The sequence below is a fragment of the Branchiostoma belcheri genome, unplaced genomic scaffold, assembly GCF_001625305.1.
Source record: "Branchiostoma belcheri isolate BF01 breed outbred unplaced genomic scaffold, Haploidv18h27 scaffold92, whole genome shotgun sequence".
NCBI lineage: Eukaryota > Metazoa > Chordata > Leptocardii > Amphioxiformes > Branchiostomatidae > Branchiostoma > Branchiostoma belcheri.
In genome coordinates, this window is record NW_017804598.1 from 780342 (window position 1) to 798916 (window position 18575).

The 18575-nt window shown below is 42.4% G+C and overlaps 3 protein-coding genes across 7 annotated transcripts in view; 1 reads left to right on the forward strand and 2 right to left on the reverse strand.

Annotated features, from left to right (window-relative positions):
* Window positions 1–17: 17 nt before the first annotated feature.
* LOC109488172 (Golgi resident protein GCP60-like) lies at window positions 18–5832 on the reverse strand. Of its 3 annotated transcripts, none has more exons than XM_019792347.1 (8): window positions 5531–5832; window positions 3706–3847; window positions 2977–3117; window positions 2395–2508; window positions 2162–2249; window positions 1581–1773; window positions 775–1074; window positions 18–284 (listed from the first exon to the last, which is right to left on the reverse strand). In XM_019792347.1, exons 1-8 carry the CDS (start codon window positions 5721–5723, stop codon window positions 73–75), a joined length of 1383 nt encoding a protein of 460 aa, XP_019647906.1. In that variant the 5' UTR covers window positions 5724–5832; the 3' UTR covers window positions 18–72. The 3 variants fall into 3 exon arrangements, with proteins under 3 accessions (XP_019647906.1, XP_019647905.1, XP_019647904.1); XM_019792346.1 differs by having other exon boundaries at window positions 781–1074; window positions 1542–1773; XM_019792345.1 differs by having other exon boundaries at window positions 1542–1773.
* A 123-nt stretch (window positions 5833–5955) lies between these two features.
* On the forward strand, window positions 5956–13711 carry LOC109488170 (centromere/kinetochore protein zw10 homolog). Its single transcript, XM_019792342.1, is given in 11 exon segments — window positions 5956–6184; window positions 7232–7398; window positions 7938–8117; window positions 8485–9403; window positions 9406–9477; window positions 9480–9728; window positions 10576–10793; window positions 11462–11573; window positions 12088–12211; window positions 12668–12788; window positions 13244–13711. Coding segments are annotated over 11 exon segments (2346 nt in total). The 5' UTR covers window positions 5956–6111; the 3' UTR covers window positions 13355–13711.
* Window positions 13712–14379: 668 nt separating this feature from the next.
* Window positions 14380–18575, reverse strand: part of LOC109488174 (sterile alpha motif domain-containing protein 15-like) — a 5097-nt gene continuing 901 nt past the window's right edge. The window contains exons 1-5 of one of the 3 annotated variants that reach the window (XM_019792349.1): window positions 16951–17408; window positions 16153–16251; window positions 15439–15704; window positions 14761–14900; window positions 14380–14432 (exon numbers count right to left, since the gene is read on the reverse strand). In XM_019792349.1, the coding sequence (XP_019647908.1) occupies window positions 15537–15704; window positions 16153–16251; window positions 16951–17070 (387 nt within the window). In that variant the 5' untranslated portion in view covers window positions 17071–17408 and the 3' untranslated portion in view covers window positions 14380–14432; window positions 14761–14900; window positions 15439–15536. The other 2 variants (XM_019792348.1, XM_019792350.1) reach the window with 2 other exon arrangements.

Below are 18575 nucleotides of genomic sequence, written 5' to 3' on the forward strand. Positions count from 1 at the left end.
ATTAGAGAGTAATAATGTAATTTCTTTTAGAATTATATTTGTATTCTGTAACAAACCCCTTAGGCTAATCACTCATCTTGTGTAATAAACTCTATAGTACAGTGTTTTTGATCGCCATAAAGAGTAAGAGTTGTCAAATTTCAGGAGGTAGACGCCCCTCCCCGGGTACATGTGGCTGCCGGCGTACACCTCCACGTGACAGTCTCTGCGATAGATGGGCACAATCTCGTCTGTCGGCGGCCGGTCGCTTCGCGCGCCTTTCTCTACATCCTGGCCCTCCTCACCTGTGGGCAGAACACAAGAACTCATTCCTGTACATGGCTGTAAATATGCAGGCTAGTGCAGGTAAAATTGGAGCTGTGCAGGTACTGGTACTTCTGATGTTTACCTGCACTGGTCCATGTACTGGGCATTTGCAGGTTAATGCAGGTAAAACTGGAGCTGTGCACTAGTATTTCTGGTGTCTACTTGCATCTAACCTGTACGATACTGGGCCATGTGCTGGGTTTATATACATTTGTACAAATGTAGGTGTACATGTATGTGGATTTTTATTAGCTGTATTATTATTATTTATTACTACCAATTTGTACCAAATGAAGTGTAGTTACTGTTACTACCAAATGATTTCCCCTTTCAGAGCTGATGAAATATGGAATTTGCCATCTGAAAGCTACTCTCTAGCTGGACTTTCATAGTCTTAGAGTTTAATCTTTCATATACAATTCTCCACATAAGTGCACAATTGAGACAGTACAGGAAACCTCTGCTCACCCTCACCCTCCACATCCTCATCTTCATCCTCCTCATCACTGGACTCACTCACGTGCACGCTCACCGCGTTACTGGGCGCTATCGTCCACTCAAAGTACACCCCGAACCCAATGTCATAACTGTCTGTGGCAAACTCCCAGAACAGGTAGGCGCCGTCCTCGTGCGTGGGAACGCGGACGGTCACCACCTCGCCGCGCCCCACGGTGATGACCGAGTCCTTGTCCTTCCTGATCTGCTCCTTGAACTCCTGGATCTGCGGTCTGGTCCACATGGACGGCGCCGCAATGCTCGGGTACTCCTCTGTCGGACAGGGATGGAGTCGTGTTAGAGGGGAGCCAGAGGGTCAATGAAGACAGCGCATGTTGCCCAGTGTCAAAGGTGTAGGCCCAACATTACCAATATAGATAGACTGGACACAGTACATCTACATATGCACATATACTGTCATGGTAAGGTGTTGCTTCTTTATCTGTATTTGTATAACTGGTATAACACACCAGCTTTCCCTGCATTTACCCATTCTGATATTCTGCAAAAAGGCCTTTATCTTTAAAGGATTAAACTCATCTGTCATCAACATCAAGATGATCACAACATGCAACAGGCCGGGAGGTAAGAATTTCCCTCAAGCACAATCATGTTGTATTCGGGCTGTAATCATGCACAATCATGCTATAATCATGCCGTGATCATGCTGAATCATGCATCATGCTGTGATCATGCTGAGATCATGCTGTAATCATGCTGTAATCATTCTGCTGACAAACCTTCGGGCCCATTTTCTACTATCTTTTCTTCGCTGTCACCTGTAGAGTCAAGCGCGGGCGGCCCGGCGGCAGCCGCTGACCCCTGACCTCCCTCGGCATCCACGTGGTTGGCGAGGGGAGGGGCCTGCTGCTGCAGGTGCTGCTGCTGTAGCTGCTGCATCTGCTGCTGGTACACCTGCTGCATGTACTGCTGGTAGTGTTGCTCCTGCAGCTGCCTTATCAATAATTGTTGCTGTACAAAAAAAAACCCAGAAAATCACAATTTTCATTCAAAATGTACTCAACAGTTCACTGTTAAAGGCTCATTTCAAAAATAGACATGTATAAGGATGCATGTGGTGAAATGCAGGGTAGGTGGTGAAATGTCACAGAATGTCCACAGAACATGCTGTGCCTGCACAAAACCTGTAATGTGCTATGTATTATACATAGACTTTGGCAAAATGTCTCTTGTATTCTTGTATTTAAAGATGACATCTTGTCTATGGATCTCAAATGTTATGTTGGAAAATATATCGTTCTGCAACAGGCGAAACTCTGATGTAACGTTGACCAAACACCCGACAGAGGCAGTGCTTTCTGCCGAGGTGCTGGTATATACATGTAAATGTCACACCTACCTGTTCAGGGTTCCCTGGAAACTGTTGCGCTGCGTACTGCTGAAACTGTGCTGCTGTCTGCTGGTTCAGGACATTCATAATGGCTAATCTATAAAGGATAGATACAAACAGGACTGGTTAATACACATGTAAATCCGCAGGCACTCCATGATATCAGCAAGAAAACAACAAAAATATTCTTTTGGCACCAGGTGAGTCACAATTTGCCTCAGGGGTTACACAAGTTTGCCTACTTCTGTTGTTCTTGTCGTATTCTCTCGTCTTCTTCCCTCTTGCGAGCTTCCTCCTCCAGACGCTGACGTTCCCTCTCCTCCGCTTCACGCTGAAGCCGCTCCTCTTCCTCACGTCTGCCATGGAAGGTAACAATTACACTCTTTTTCTTTGCAATTCATTTAACATATAACAACATATGAAATGTGAAAATCATTTTTTTTCCAAAGATTTTGGTTCAACCATGTTAAAGAAACAGGTGCTAGGGAGACCAAACCTACACCACGCTTTCCTCACATGAAAAGCTAGCTGCTACCAGAATGTCAGGACCCTAGGATGTCCAGGACAAAAGCTACACAAACTAGAGGTTCTGTTGCAGTACCAGGGACAACTGCCAGGAGGCCCATAGCTGCCTTTGACATTGGTCTTTCCAAGACCTACCCACATACCAAATATCATCACAATCCATTCTGGTCTCTTAAGTTAAACACAAGTACCAGGTATGTGGAAAAACAGACACACAGCTAGACCAAAAACAATAATTTGATTTTCATAAAGGTAAACAATCCATATAAGGAAGGGATGTGGTGAATTTTCCAACATACTTAATCCTCTCCTTCTCCTCCAGGTCCCTTCTGTGTGCCTCCACGTAGGGCTGGAATGTCGGGCAGAGGTTGTCCAGCAGCAGACAGAACTCACACATGGCCTGGTGCTTCCCCATGTCTCCCAGGGCCTGCCATTCTTTCCTGCACACAAGCAGACAGTTATTGTTATTAAGTGGACAAGCTGCTCTTTCCTTGCAGTCATGGACTACACTGCAAGGAGCTTACAATTGGTGGGGCTAAATCGCAAGGATCTGGAGCGGCTGCCATTCTGCGCTAACTCAGGTTTCACTTTTTAATGTTTTCTTTAAAACAACTGATTTTAATAAATCAAATACTTAGTAAATCATAATACAACAAAAAAAGCAAAAAGTGTTGAATGTGGACTGCAATTTTTTTTGTTCCAGGTCACGGAAGGCTGTCTGCGCATTTACTGGAGATAAAATCTGAACCCAGTCAGCAGAATTGGACCATGTAAGTCTTACCTGTTCCACCACATTCATAACTCTGGTATCTTACTGTAAATGCATTTATTTTTGCAGTGGTTATATCTCGCAGTTTTTACAGAGTTTTTGCAGTTGGACCAACTCTGAGGTACAGTAGTAATACCATCCGTAATGTCATGAATGATGGTGAGGTCATGATGGTAAAAAATAAAACTGGAGTGAAATTAAAGTTTTTCCATTTACAGTATGACAAGTACTGCTTTAGAAAATGGCTGGTGTGTAATACCTGCGATCATTACCGATGACGTCAAAGTATCCAACAGGAGGCATTTTCTCGGCGTCGTACGGCCCCACTTGTACCTGCTTGGTGTAGGCCACCAGCTTCAACTTGTCTCCATACGTCAGGTGGACTGCCTTGCCTTCTTTTTCTGTAAATAAAGAAACACACTCAAACTTCAAGAGATGGTTTTTAGAACATATTTCTGAATAGTTAGCTGCAGCATTACCTGTAAGACAAGCCAATGTGGACGTTATCCAGTTGACTTCTGCTGTAATTATCAATTTACATACTAGTAGTCAGTCAAGTAGCCATAAAACAGACTGTTAAACAATCCTCTATTTACACATTCTTCTTTTTTGCCATTACAATAGTAATTACAGATAGTTTTCATCACATAACAAGACCAGGATCAGAGAGGATTTTTCCTCTTATCTGGATCCCATAATAATGTAATGAAGTAAAGTCAGCCTTTGTAACAGCTGGCATGTCAACAGCAGTGTCAACACAAAACCCACCAGCTAGATCCACATGTCAATACCATTGTTGATACCATGTCCAAGCTGGTTCAACAATTCCATTATGACATTTTTTTTAAATCTACAACATAATGAACAAAGTGTTGAATATAGCTGCTAGGCTGAGGCTTCTTTTGATCACATATTATTACATCTTCCTCATGCTACAAACATCTGAGGGTCTGCCTGTCTTTTTTTTCCCCATGAAGCATAGCTAGCCATTTTAATTCAAGTTGTTAATTCACTTGTAGCTGGCTACTTTAATTCAATGTTAAGCATTGTCTACAAATTATTCATGAAGTGTAACTGGTGACTTCAATTCCACGAAGCACAATATTTGTTAACCTGAATTCATTGTTATGCTTTACAGGAAAAATCTTTGTATGGCATAGACGAACACAAGAATGCCCAAAAATCACAACAGAGTGTCTGCCGTCCACAGACTAATTTTGTCACACACCCCATGAATGCAAAAGAACAATTCACTGAAGTGTTTCCTAAGCCTTATAAAGGAATGCATTAATTTGCTGGTCTTCCTGATTTTACCATTAGCATTGCCGGCACTCCTATAATTCACAGTTAACGTAGAATTAACATGTCTCACTGCAACTCACGCATGCAAACCCTCATCAGATAAAAACAATTCAATCATATTGATCATGATTCATGAATATCCTGCAATCACACCGCTGACACGTTTGACTTTTAACCTTGAGTTAAATATCAAACCCGATCAGGTGTGAACATTTCTGCTGACATTTCACCTGTCAGGTGCTGTCAGCTGTTTCTTATCGACTTTCCCACCTGATCACACGAAATGTGTTTTTTGGGTCAAAAATCACAAATTCCGCTACAACAATATAGGAGATAAATTTCAATGCTCATTAGAAATGAAACGTTAATTATCTTAATTACAATGTTTTCACAGATCTGAGTTAATTGGGTATCAGGTGCATCTCGGAGCTGAATAGACAATTAATGACGACTGCATGTCTTAGTAACAAAAGGTAGTATCCATATCAACATACGTGATACAAAAATTACCATAGCAAATTATAATATATCCAGGAAGTTTCATGAGTTACGTTAGTAATAGTACTTGAACATATCTCTGATCCTAGCTAGCAAGCTTGGCTTTCGCTGCAGGGGGTCTTGTTGGTTTAAGACGACCTTATATTCAAATGCTTAGCAGTCTTATTCTAATGCACAGCATGAAACAACATCCACCCTTCATGTATACACTCAACAGGTGTTCAACAGAGGAACACGAGAAGGGAGAACAAGTCTTCAGTAGAGACGCAGTAACCTCCTCCCACCTTTGAAAAACGTCAGGGCGAGCTTGTAAAGTTCCTCCGTCGGGAAACCCCACTTCTCGTCAAACAAACCACCGTCTCCGCCTCCATTGGCAGTCACCGCCTCCCCTTCGGGAGAATCGTTCTCGTTTTCCGCGAGAGTCAGACCGTCCACAGCCACGTCAAGCCGGCTGACATCGTCTTTCTCTTCCGCCATGTTGGAGCTGACACGTACAGCCCCGACGGTGGCCCGAATGTGCTGAACACTGATTTGTCAAGCGCTATGTAAATTTACAACCTGTTGTAGCTTAATTGGTCCAAATTGTGGGGAGAGCCAACCAATGAGTGGTGTAAGGCACGTACAGTAGTATATTAGGGACCATTCATTTTTTAATTTACCACTAACCGGTGCGAGTCATCTGGCTAGTAATACCAGTCCCCAAACAGAAGTAATAGTTCTCCCCCTTCCCATCACGCACCACGACGTTCAAGCAGAAATGGCGGTATTTCACAACGATTGAGAATCGTCCAGTTTTTTAAAGGAAATTCTTGTAGTTCTGACAGTGTTTGCCAAGTGAAGGGACGGTCACACGTCTCCAGTAAACATGTCTTCCTTTGTTACTGAAGTCCTGGCGACCACGGGTCGTTTGGAAAAGGACGACTTGGTGAAGAAGACGAGTAAGTTGGGGAGGGGGGCGTGTGTGGCACTGTGTCGAACCTGAAGTCACTTGTTTCCTTGGTCATCATAATTTTGACATACATGTATTTAGGAATACTAAATATTGTTCCTGCCTCATGGGCCAACTGCTTTACGATGCGGCCATCTAACCGTTATACTCGTCAGTCTGTGAAAACCATATGTCGATATCAAATATCTGCTAAATTTTTTTGATGGACAACCAGTATTAGGTCAATTTATTGATTTTCTAACCTCTAGAAAGCTCCAATATATGACATCTGTGACCATTTACCGAAGTAATGGGTTCCTCACTGGCCACCCAGTGCCAAACTCGTGGGGAAGGTGGTGTTGGCACTCGGGGCCCTGTGCGGAAGGAAACTCCGCACAGGAATTCTAGTGCTGAACGGCTTTTTTTTCCAGTGCTGAAGCTCTGCCAGAACTGGATTTCCAGAGCTGAATCTTGACTCGGCACTCATTTTCCAGTGCTAAATTCCACCCGGCACTCGCTTGCCAGTGCTCAGAGGCCGTTCTCCACTGGATAGCCGGTGCTAAATTCTACTCAGCACTTGCTTACCAGTGCTCAGACTGAGTCAGAGGCCATTCACCACTGGATAGCCAGTGTCGAAGTACCTAAGTAACGGGTTCCTCACTGGATCGTTCCAGTGATCGGTAACTCTTGGCGCTGGAAGCCGAGTTCTCAAATCATTTTCAGCATGTGCTTACGTCAGCCGCGCGGCGTACCCTGGACACTTTGACCCCCAGCCGATCAAGACGTTTGGCCCCGGTCCGAGGATGCTTCGGCCCCACACCATAGACGTCTTGGCCCCGGGTCCATCAATGTTATGTTCGATTGGACTTGTCAGTCTGTTTCCTATGTTTTAATAGTTAATGTTCAATAAGTTTTACAGGGCTGAACCTTCCTCAGCCTCAGGCCGAATCATCCTGGACCTGGGGCCGAAACGTGGGCCCAAAGTGTCCAGGCGCCAAAGTGTCCTGTTACCTTAACCATTAGACACATTTTAACAGCTGTTTCTATCATCCTGTAGGTAAGTTGTCTAAGCGAGTGGAGGATATAAAAGGTGAGATCTATGAAACCATCACCCAGAAGTATGTCGACTTCGTGCCCAGTATGAACACGACCCTTGACCTGACCACCAGGGTCAACACCCTTCTCACTGAGGTCGACAACCTCAACAACAAGATACAAAATGAGGTGAGAAAATGGCTTAATATCATCTTGTATATTTGTTTTTCCAGTAAGGTTACTGCACTCAGACTGTAGCACATCTGCAGAGCGTACTGCACTGCATGAAGCCCAGATTTTTCAGTTTTCATTTGATGTTAGTTAATGTTGCATGAGAATTTTGCCTGTTGCAGATAATAACTTTTCTGACACATTTGACAACTATAGACGGGTTGTCACCCTTAGTTAGATATGTGCAATATATAACAGTTCCATGCAGGCAGAGTGCATTCTGCTGACATACTGTAGTATACTGGCTCCAGTTTTTACGCAGATGGTATTTCAAGTGCCGATACTGTAAATCACGATTTTTTCAAGGCACTTTTATATTCGAGTTATTACCAACTAGTTCGTCAACTTTTGCCGTACCTGCCGCCACCACAAGCGTATAGTTCTGTGACTATGTCTAGATCTATTTTTCTCAGACCGCAAACTTTTGCTACCGCAAACACAAAGTGATTTACAGTATTGCATGTTTGAAAGTTTTATGGTTGTGTCATGCTGTGCAGGTCCAGTCTCAGCTCAGCACCTCCACCAGTGAGTTCCAGGACCTGCAGACTCAGCTCAGGAGGACCAACGCCGTCCTGGCTGTCCTGGGGAGACTGTACGAGATTCAGCAGGCTCTGGACTCTCACCACAACGACATGGACAATCAACAGTTCATCTCAGCTGCTGCAAGGCTCACACAGGTCTCAGATCTTCTACATGTGTTTAGGAACTTGGTGTGGTCATCACTAGCTGTTATGAGTGACTTGGTAAAATTCAATCTTAGAAATTGTGAGGTAAAGACAAAACTTCTTCTCCGATGCTGGAATGAACTGGGACTCACCAAAATTTAGAAATTGGTCATACCTGCTGTAAAACCAAGAAAGAGGTCCATTTGTGAGATCCAAGATGCACCCAGAAGGAACAGTGTTGTGACCAATTCAGAATATGCTACTTTTAGATAGTAGTGTTGTTATTTGTTTTACTGAATTACTGGTATGTGACTATGTGTACATTTTGTACCGTGGAAAAGCATGTAACAATGTAGTAATTCTTTCTCTTCTTTCCCAGATTCAGCAGATCATGGAAGAACTACAGGAAGAAGGCTATTGTGAGCTCAAGATCCTGACTGCCCTGGGTATAGAACTCCGGGTGCGCAAGGAAAACCTCATCCACACCCTTGGGGAGGCCTGGGCCAGGGCCGTGGTGTGGAACCTACCCCGGGGAAAGGATCTGAATGACGAAGAACGCCTGCTGAAGACAGAGCTGCGGCTGACGACCGTCACTGCTGAAGACGCAGCCCTCCCCGGCACCCCCCGCATGGCTACATTGGTCCGTGCCATGAAGGACATGAACGTGCTGCAGGAGAAACTGAAGGTGTTCGCCAGACGGTGCCTGGAGTACATCTTCCTCCCACTCATACTGCTGCCTAACGTCTACCCGAAGGCAGTGACCATGATGCAGAGTGAAGCTCTCCACTTCGACAAGCAGTCCGGCAGTACTAACCAAACCATCACCCCAACAGACCTCTATGGCAAGATCAACACCATTCTACAGTATTTCAACAAGCATCTGCTTGGGATTGACGTGGGGAAGCCAGACGGTGGCCTGATGACCACGTTTAGTGACTTTCTGTGGGACGACCTCTCACAGGCCATCATCAAGGGTTGTCTGGTTCACTCTATCCCCCGGACCAGCCAAGAACTCGAGAAGTACATGGAAGTCATAACCGCCACGGGAGAGTTCATAACCTCGCTGGAAAACCTCGGCTTTCTCCGCGGCGAAGACTCGGCTCTCATGACGTACGTGAAGGAAATCAACGTCCATTTCGCCAACAAGAAGTGTCAGCTCATCCTGGCTGTCGCCCGTGACCTGATGACCTCCGAGATGCTGGACACTGTACAAGTCGGCACCAGCGACGACATGGCTCCGCTGCCGAACATTCGCGAGCTTCTGGGGCAGCAGTCGGCGAAGAAACCGAAGGTCAAACAGAGGAGACAACAACCATTGCCTTTGAAGCAACGTTTGACTCCATGCCGGAGTTGCAGTGTCCCTTCCGCCTACCGTTTGCAGGATAAGTGTTACGGTAGACAAGCTGGTCAAACTGGCGTACACGACGCTGTGCGAGGCCTGCGAGGTCACCACGAGCAACCCGCGCTGCGCCGTGCAGATGTTCTACGCGGTGAGAGACATGTTTGAACTCTTCATGGAAGTGGTGCCGTGTTACCACGAGGAGAACCTGAAGAAGCTCCCCCACCTGACCGCCGTCCATTATAACAACTGCTTCTACATCGCACACCACCTACTCACACTAGGTAATGTTTTTCCATATAAGGCCATGTTGATTTGATTATATGGATGACATCCTCTGGGAACCCCAAAACTGATGCGCGCGTGCGAATAAAAAAAAAGTTTTGCAAAAAAAAAAAGTTGCTTTCACTATGAAATCTACGTGGTCATGAAGGTTGAACAAATGGCACAGAATATGTTATGGCGAATAATCTACTCTTCGAATTCATTTCTTTACATTTTTGTCTTTTTTCCTTTGATTTTGGCATTCTACGACATTGGTATCGTTTCTAAATGTTTTCCTTGCAACTTATGGTATATTTTTGCTCATTTAGCAACTGTTTTGCACGATTTACAGTATGGTTGAAAACTTTTTTTCTTTTTTGGAAACGGCCGAAAATTCATGCGCGCGTGGATGTTATCCATATACTAGTAATCAAATCAACATGGCCTAAATAATGATTAGCTAGATTTGACTGAGAACTGCATAGTAGTTGAAAGACATTTATGACCTATGCAAAAGTTCAGTACAGGTTCCTGTGTTATGGTCATTTCATCGCAAAAATTGTGTAGATTGCAGAAAAATACTTTGTAAGCTAAAAGAACATTCCAGATTAAGAAGTCAAACGGGCCCAGATCAAACTTCTTTTCAACAAGAGTTCCCCCTGTCTGGAATAGACTCCAGCAGCAACAATAGTGTCTTACTAGTAACTACATGGAGTCAGCCTCATTACCTTGGGAAAGGGTACCGATTAACCAGTATTCAAGTGAATATTCAGGTGAATAGGTGAATGGACTCAACATTAGGTATAAAGTACACTTTAATATTTCAAGCCCTGCTGTAACACCTAATCAGTTGTTCTGTTCCAACAGGCCACCAGTTTCTGGAGCACCTGCCCAAGCCCCTGGCCAGCTCCTGCGCGACGTTTGTAGACCAGATCCCGGTGCTGCGCGAGCTGGGGACGGAGTGTCTGCTCCAACAGATGCGCATCCAGAGGGACCAGGTCCTGGAGTACCTGGTGGGAGCTCACAACTTCACCAACGTCGCAGAGGACTACAACAGGGGCAACGCTGAGAAGGCTGTCAAAAAGGTTGTGAACTCTCTCTTTTTGCTTCCATAGAAAACAGCATTGTGATATACTAGTAAAAATTAGACTACTCCAACACAATGAGCACAGAGAGATCAAATTTTCAATGACCACTGTCACCTCCTGTCAACTTCCGAACACGAGAGTTACGGTTACAGACACATGACCTTATTCACACAAGACTTTACAGATAAGTGAGGTCAGAAGGGATTGGTCAGTAATCATCCTGATGAAGGCGACATTAGTCATTAAAAATTTAATCTCTCTGTATTGTTGTGTTGGAATAAAGTTCAACTTTTTACTGCCAACACAGATGAATTTTGATGATAATAGCATTGTAATCCTATTTCTTCATTGTCCTATCTAATCATTTCTAAGTATATTCAGAAGTCAACAAAGATACAAGATAGCCACAGGTCAGCGGTTAAAACATCTGAAATCTTATGTGCACTCCAACCTACTATATTTGTATACGTATACAAGTATATAGATTGATCAATTTTCTAGGCATCTGTCAATATCATATGGGGTATTTATCATTTGCAGTTACTACTAGCATGTTCAGCAATGATTTTATAGAGGTGGTGTAACAAAATGTCAGTATGGTTTTTGATTACTTTAGGTACAACGAATGCAGATTGATAGTGAGTTTTGTTTCTGCTTGTCTGTAGGTGTTGCACCAGTTGACTCACCTGAGTAAGGTATGGCAGGACGTACTTCCCACCAACATCTACTGTAAGGCTCTGGGCTCCCTGGTCAACTCTGCCATACAGGACATTATAGGTCAGAATGGCTTCCACAGAAGGTTTCTCCAAAATAATGTATAACTTAAAGCCAAAGTAATAAAAATGACTTCAGGTACATTAGAGGAAATTTGAAAGTTACAGTACAAGCATTTTCATGTATGACATCAGTATTGTGTCTGCTACCATAGTCCCTCTTTGCATTTAAGTGAACTGTAGCTCAAGCATTTTTATTCTTCTCACCCTCTCGGATAAACACTAAGAAGATAATACAAGAAGGATGCTTTATGCACTATGAAGCACAAAAATTCTTCGTACATGGAAAGGCAAATAGGGATACCAACATGGCGGCTAGGACCTGCCAGCTTCAACCATTGATACTGAGACTGAGTGAAGACACTGTATGCCAACTTCCCTAGAGAAAGTTCTTTACAAATTGGGACATTCCACACTTCTTGTCTTCCAATTCTGTAAAATCGAACATTCTTTCCCCTACCATTAGAAGCTTAGCCATCAACAGAATACAAGTCTCCAATCCTGTGTATTCCCTCCAGGTAAAGTGACAGCCCTGGAGGACATCTCTGCAGATGATGCAGCCCAGCTCCACTCTCTGTGTGATATTGTCAAAGAGAGGGCTCCTCTACTGTTCCACCCTGTTGTCAAAGAGGACACCAAAAAGTATGGCTAGTAGGCTAAAGTTGCTTTCTCTTCCACTCTGTTCAACTACATGTATGGTCCTGTGTGTTCTTAGACCTAACACAGAAACAGTTCTGGGTTTTCAGGAAGTAACTTGTAATGTTGGTAGAACGACAGGAAAAGATAGTTAATTGTCTAAAGAATTGGAATGATTGCAACATTGTAATACAGTGTTTCTGAAATTAGATTACCTGTTCAGAAACTCTTTTCTTTAACTGTGTGAATTGTTGTGTCCAGTTTACTTGTGCGTTTGTGTCTGTACAGTGTTTTTATGGGTCAGCATGCCCAAAATAAAGAAATTCATTCATTCACAAAATAGCTTTATACCTGGACGATACATCTTTGATATGTACCTCTCTAAACAAGCTGTTAGTGAACAGCACAGATTGCTAGAGAAAGCCCAGCTTGACGAGGTTCTGTTTCTCTGTGTGTATGCAGTAAGAAAGCTGTAGAGGCAGAGGTCCAGTTGTACGTGCCCCAGTGGGTGAAGTTCAGTGAACTGATGGTCATGCTGGACGCCAGCCTACAGGACATCTCTGACAGATGGGCAGATGGCAAGGTACGGACCATGATCTTTGCTCTCTTCAAATATGATTTACCATTAAGATTCTCAAGAAACAAATCCTTGAAAAACTATGATATTTCCTGTCCATATTCTACCCAGCATGAAAAATGTTAGAATATTATCATATTGGTCAAAATCTGTTGTAATGCAAAATATTTCTTTTTAATACATATTCACCACAAGTGTATTTTCAGTAATTCCTGTCACTATTAAATACTATGAAGTGCTTAGATTTGGCAGTTTACTTCAGAAAAAAAAGCTTTATCCCCCACCAATAGAAATATGCATAAATGTACGGGTGCATCAGCCGTTCTAGGAAACTAGATGGAAGTGCGACAAATTTACATGCAGTTTCCAGCAGAATTAAATATGTTCATAGCATTTGTAGTTGTTCTTTAACTCTTGGTTAGATTACCAGTAACTGAACTGTGTTGACTGTGTCCCCCTAGGGCCCCCTGGGGCATGAGTTCACAGCTATGGAAGTCCGCGGACTGGTCAGAGCTCTGTTCCAGAATACTGACAGGAGAGCAGCAGTGCTGGCCAAGATCAAACAACAGTGATTTCTACCTACTGATAAATATTGTGGCATGGAAACAAACTACATGTATCATATGGTGCATGATAAAAAGGCAAACTTACAGTCCAGACTACACAGAATGCTCCATAGGATTATCATAAAAGTCTTAACTTAAAAGTTCAAAATGACACTCCTCCTGCTAGATTATCAAAAAGAAGTCTTTACTTATAATATCAAAATTACACTCCTATGTACAAGCCTGACTGTACACAAAGCAATTGATTCACATAAGATAATTCCTTCTTTTTGTTGCGTATCTGCAATAGTTAAGCCACTAAACGTGGATCATTTGAAAGCTGATGAAACTATTTTGTAGCCAACATTCAGTCACAAAATGTCATTATGGGTTCACCACACCACGAAGTGGTGTGGTGAAACCATATTGCTTTTTCTGATGTTTCTTCTCCCTCTTCTCCTCCTTCTCCTGCCATTTTTTAAATGGATTCAGCTTCTTCATTTTAGGGCCCAAGGTCCTGAAATTTGGTATGGAGGTACAGTGGGCAAATACCCCTAGGCGTTTTTTAAATTATTGTGATACAGGCTTTTAGAATGGTTTTATTTGAGTTTTTTGGCTGTGTTATAGCAAATGTATTACTGTGTTAGTGGCCTTGTTTACCACGTTTGGGCATGAGTCATCACAATGGAATGCAGGGCATCAACCAATAGGCATGCAGCTTTCCTCTATACTTCTTGCTGATTGGCTGTTGGGATTTAACTTGATTAACACCTGCACAGAAGCATTTCCATACTGACAGTATGTCTGTATTCAAGTGTTTTGGTAGGTATTTCAAGCTTTCCTGCTCCAGCATTGGAATGCCGGGCATGGACGTTTTTTATTTATTTTGAAAATCAACAGTTTGCATTATGCAATTAAAAATCCTAACCAATAAAGTAGGGAATAGCTATCCAACTGTTGTTTTAGTTGTATTTTACTTCATATTATAGTTATATCAATGTAAATCATTGTTTTCCCTTGTGTTTCTCATTCTTTCCCTGCCATGTCGTAAAATGTGGTGAACCCATCGCTGTATTTGCTCCAAAGCAAATATTGGCCTTTCTAGTTGTAAGTGCTACTTCTTTAAAAAGTCTAGAAATCTACAGATTTCGCTTACATGGTGTAAGATACAATATAGAGGGCCAGGCAAAAAAGTTGGCGTAATGTATGAAATATTGAAAGAAACTTAATCTGTAAATGCTATAGAATTGTATTGATATTATTTAAGTATTCAAAAATGATGTCTACAGGTTCTAAGATACAGTATGGTATTTTCATACAAATGTAAAATGGCTTGTCAATTAGTTGGCACATAATATTTCTTTCACAAGTCTTGCTCTCCAGTGTCAGAATAACACTAACCCTCACATCATTGAATAGCTCTGTATGTATTATATTAATTTGTCATTTCATTCAAATAGTATATAGAGTTAAAAGATCTGTTTCCACACGTCAAATACTAGTATTAATTGTATTACTCTTGTTAGTTCAAAAAGTATTTAACTTAAACCCTCGTTTCAAACAGTATAAACCTTTGTGTAGTGTAGTAAGGAGCAAGAACTGGCCATCGAAAGGGTCCAGCGCCGGGCCTTGAGTATCATTTCCTTGGGAGGAAGGCGTAGCGTGCCTGACCTGCCCACACTGAAGTCGAGGAGGGAAGATGCGGCAGTACACCTGCTCCAACGCATGCTTCAGGAGAACCACCCTCTACATGACCTAGTACCGCCCTCAAGGTCTGGTGCCACGGGACGGACACTTAGAAACTCTAGCACTATCAGTGTACCAAGGGCCCGGACTGAGAGACTAAGAAATTCTTTCCTCCATTGCGCAATCCGTCTTTACAACAAGACAATTAGCACTGAGTAATTGGACATCTGGTAATCGCGCCATGCACAGCATATGTTTAACTGTGACATGTTATTTGTGATGTTTTTAATATTGAGATTTTACCTATGTGATGATTCGTTTTAAAATGTAAATGTTGTTAATGTGACTGGTGTAACAAGGACGTAATTCGGGTGTGTTGCCCGCAAGTTCCTTAATGAATAAAGATTGAGATTGAAAGATTGAGATTGTACAATACCGTCTCCATACTGCAAATAAAAAGTTGACATCTGCAACATTTCGTATTGAATTCTCCCTTTGTGTCCCCTATGTTCAAAGTGTCCCATTATTTCCCCTTGAGGAACCCAGCGTATGTGAGGTTGTCTGCTCTTTTTCCTGTTTTGCTCTTCCTCTCCAAGAACATGCCCATTGGCTCGCGGGGGTGGAGCGAGATGCTGCGGTCCCACCGCGGTTCTTCGATACTGAGCAGTTCGCGTACGCTGCGGGCAATCAGCTGTTGTGAATAGGAACACGCGTCATCAGTATCATTGTCAGTTCTGAGTTAAATTTAGTACTGATATAAAAGACAGCATATCTGAAATAAAACAGAACAAAATAAGGCCTGGGAAAAAAGTTTTTTCCTGTTTCATTCCTAAAAAAATTTGGGTCGGTAGGTAGGGATTATCTTTTTTTCTTGTTTCCTTTTTTAAGACATAGGCGATCTCTAGTGATCCAACTTATACAATAGATCTTGCATTAGGACATTGTCAATGCTGGAAAACCAATGCCACAACACTTTAGCACTCGGGTGTCAGATCATAGAGTTAGCAAAGTTAGAAAGCTCGAAAAAAATTATGTCACTTGCAGGGGTTCACAAAAAACTTTTTCTAGGGTCGGTCGGGAAACAGGAAACATTTTTTTTCTTCTTAGGCCTAATGAACATTCTAACCAAACACACCGACCTTCATGTGTTCAAAGTCAGTGATGCCCAGTCTGGGGAGGGAGGAACAGTCCACTTGGATCAGCTTCCTGCCGTTGATCAGGTTTGTAGTGAAGCATTCCTGTAGAGGGATAGGATAAATTATGCAATGATTCCATGCCATAACTTACATACGGCACCAGTATGAAGCTAAAACTTGTGTAGATGTGAGATAGAATAAGGAGGACAGTCAAAATATTTTATTAACACTGTGTAATAAGTTGAATGTTGCTTTTGAAAGATGTCATTTACGTTTTTTTTAATGTTGGTAAGGTACTTTTACCAACTGGCAGAGCAAACTGTAAGTAGACATGCATCATACTCCTTGCCTGGGATATGTTGCCATGCGCTTATATGGTAACCAGGTTAGTGTAAGCAGTTACAAGTTACGGAAGCCTACATATTTTGTGATAGAATTCAGCAAGACGATGGACGGTTCCAAATACACATCGGCGTCAGTCTTCAACATTACAATAGAAAGACGCAACAACCGCCAACCATCGAGAATAAAACGTAGTTTTTCACGGCGTTCGTACGGGAAAGCGGCATCGACTTTTTGCTCCATGACTATCGGTATGGAATAGGATAGGGTTGATTCAACATACTACGTGAAAATGTGACAAAAAGACAGACTTTTGAAATTGAGCCTACTATCGGCCAGATATCGCTTAGGGCACCTTTAACGACAACCCGTTATGTGTCAGATAGCACCTGAGATCACTTGCATATATAACACAACTGTTTCAAATTATATGAGGTTTAAAAGCCGTCCAGCGCTTACCCTGTACTGTGGGAAGCCGAGCTGCTCGATCCAGTCGGCGACATCCTCGCAGCTCCAGTGTAAACAGTTGGGAACCGCCATCTCAATCTCCCGGTCTCTCTCTCTGGCTGCAGCCGCCATCTTGCCTTGCACACCTGAGTCGGAGTCGTCGCCATGGAGACCATGACGCTAGCGGTCAGAGGTCGCCGTGGGTGGTATCGATGATGCACCAGTGTTCAGAGCACAGGCGCAAGGCCACCGAGTTTTTGTTGAAAACTATGTTGTTTTGTAAACCATTAAAAACTATTTTACATCTTGATTGTTTTGCGAATGTTATAACATACACTATGTAATATATATGTACTCACTCAGTCCGTTGCAATTACAATATACACAAGGAATGAACATAATCCGTTGAAAGATTCCCGAGAATCATACACTCTGACAAACACCGTGAGCTCGGTCCGTTGAAAGATTCACGAGAATCATACACCCAACACAAACACCATGAACACGGTCCGTTGATAGATTCCCGAGAATCATACACATAACTCACACTGTCTGTGAACTCGGTCTACAACCTGACGAGGATTCCAAAGAACCATACGAACATATAACTGTTACCGAAGATTGCCGAGAGCCGAACAGCGACTTCCGAACGCTCTAGTACTAGTATACACTACCCTGTCATCTTTTTACATGTAACATATAATGTTTTGTTTATTTGTTTATTGTCATTCCACATAAATGCGTAAACAGATATCAGAATTCCATAAGGTAAGGTTGATTCAACTAAGTATAAATCTATTGTTGGTAAGATTTGTTCAGTGTTATTATCGAACTTTCTGCAATATATATACTGCATGATAAGGGCCCTGACGCCGTCGGTTGAGGTCGGGTGTGGTCGGTTGATGTCGGTTGAGGTCTTTAGCCATACCGTAGCCTGTCCTTGGTGCTGAACACCTTTCACACACAGCAAAACTAATTTACAGTGTTTAGGGTAGGATAACCAATATCTCCAATTTCCTCAATAATCAAAACAGCTACTGTGCACTGGATGTTTTGTAAGATAGTAAATGAGTGTTTATCTTCTTTAGTTCAGTTTAGTTCAGTTTTTATTCGCACTTTAAAACAAAATACAGACACAAGAAAATATAAATGAAATGTGACAGTGCAGGGAGGCCGGAAGCATAAAATGCTTATGAGGAGGCCTCCCTTCATAACTTAATTAACAATTCAAATTAATCGGATAAATAAGAAATAACTTACTAGGTAACGGGTAAATGAAACAAAACAATAAAATACAATACGATACAATACTATCTACAATAATGAAAAGTAGTAATGAAAAGTAGTAAACAAGGAAACTTAAACAAAAATTAAGAATGTGTGGGGTTATTTATGAAAGTTGCTTTAATATGATTTTTGAAAATGGTGACGGAGGGACTAATTTGTAAAGTTCTACTTAGGTTGTTCCAAATTGTTGGGCCTCTGTACGTGATTGTAAATTGACGAAGATTCGATTTCGCATTGGATGGCCTTAAATAATTGCATTGACGTGTAAAGTGGTTGTGGATGTCTGAGTTTAATAAGAAGGTGTAGGTGTCGTGGAAGGTTTCAGGAAGGCAAGGACATTTATTCATTAT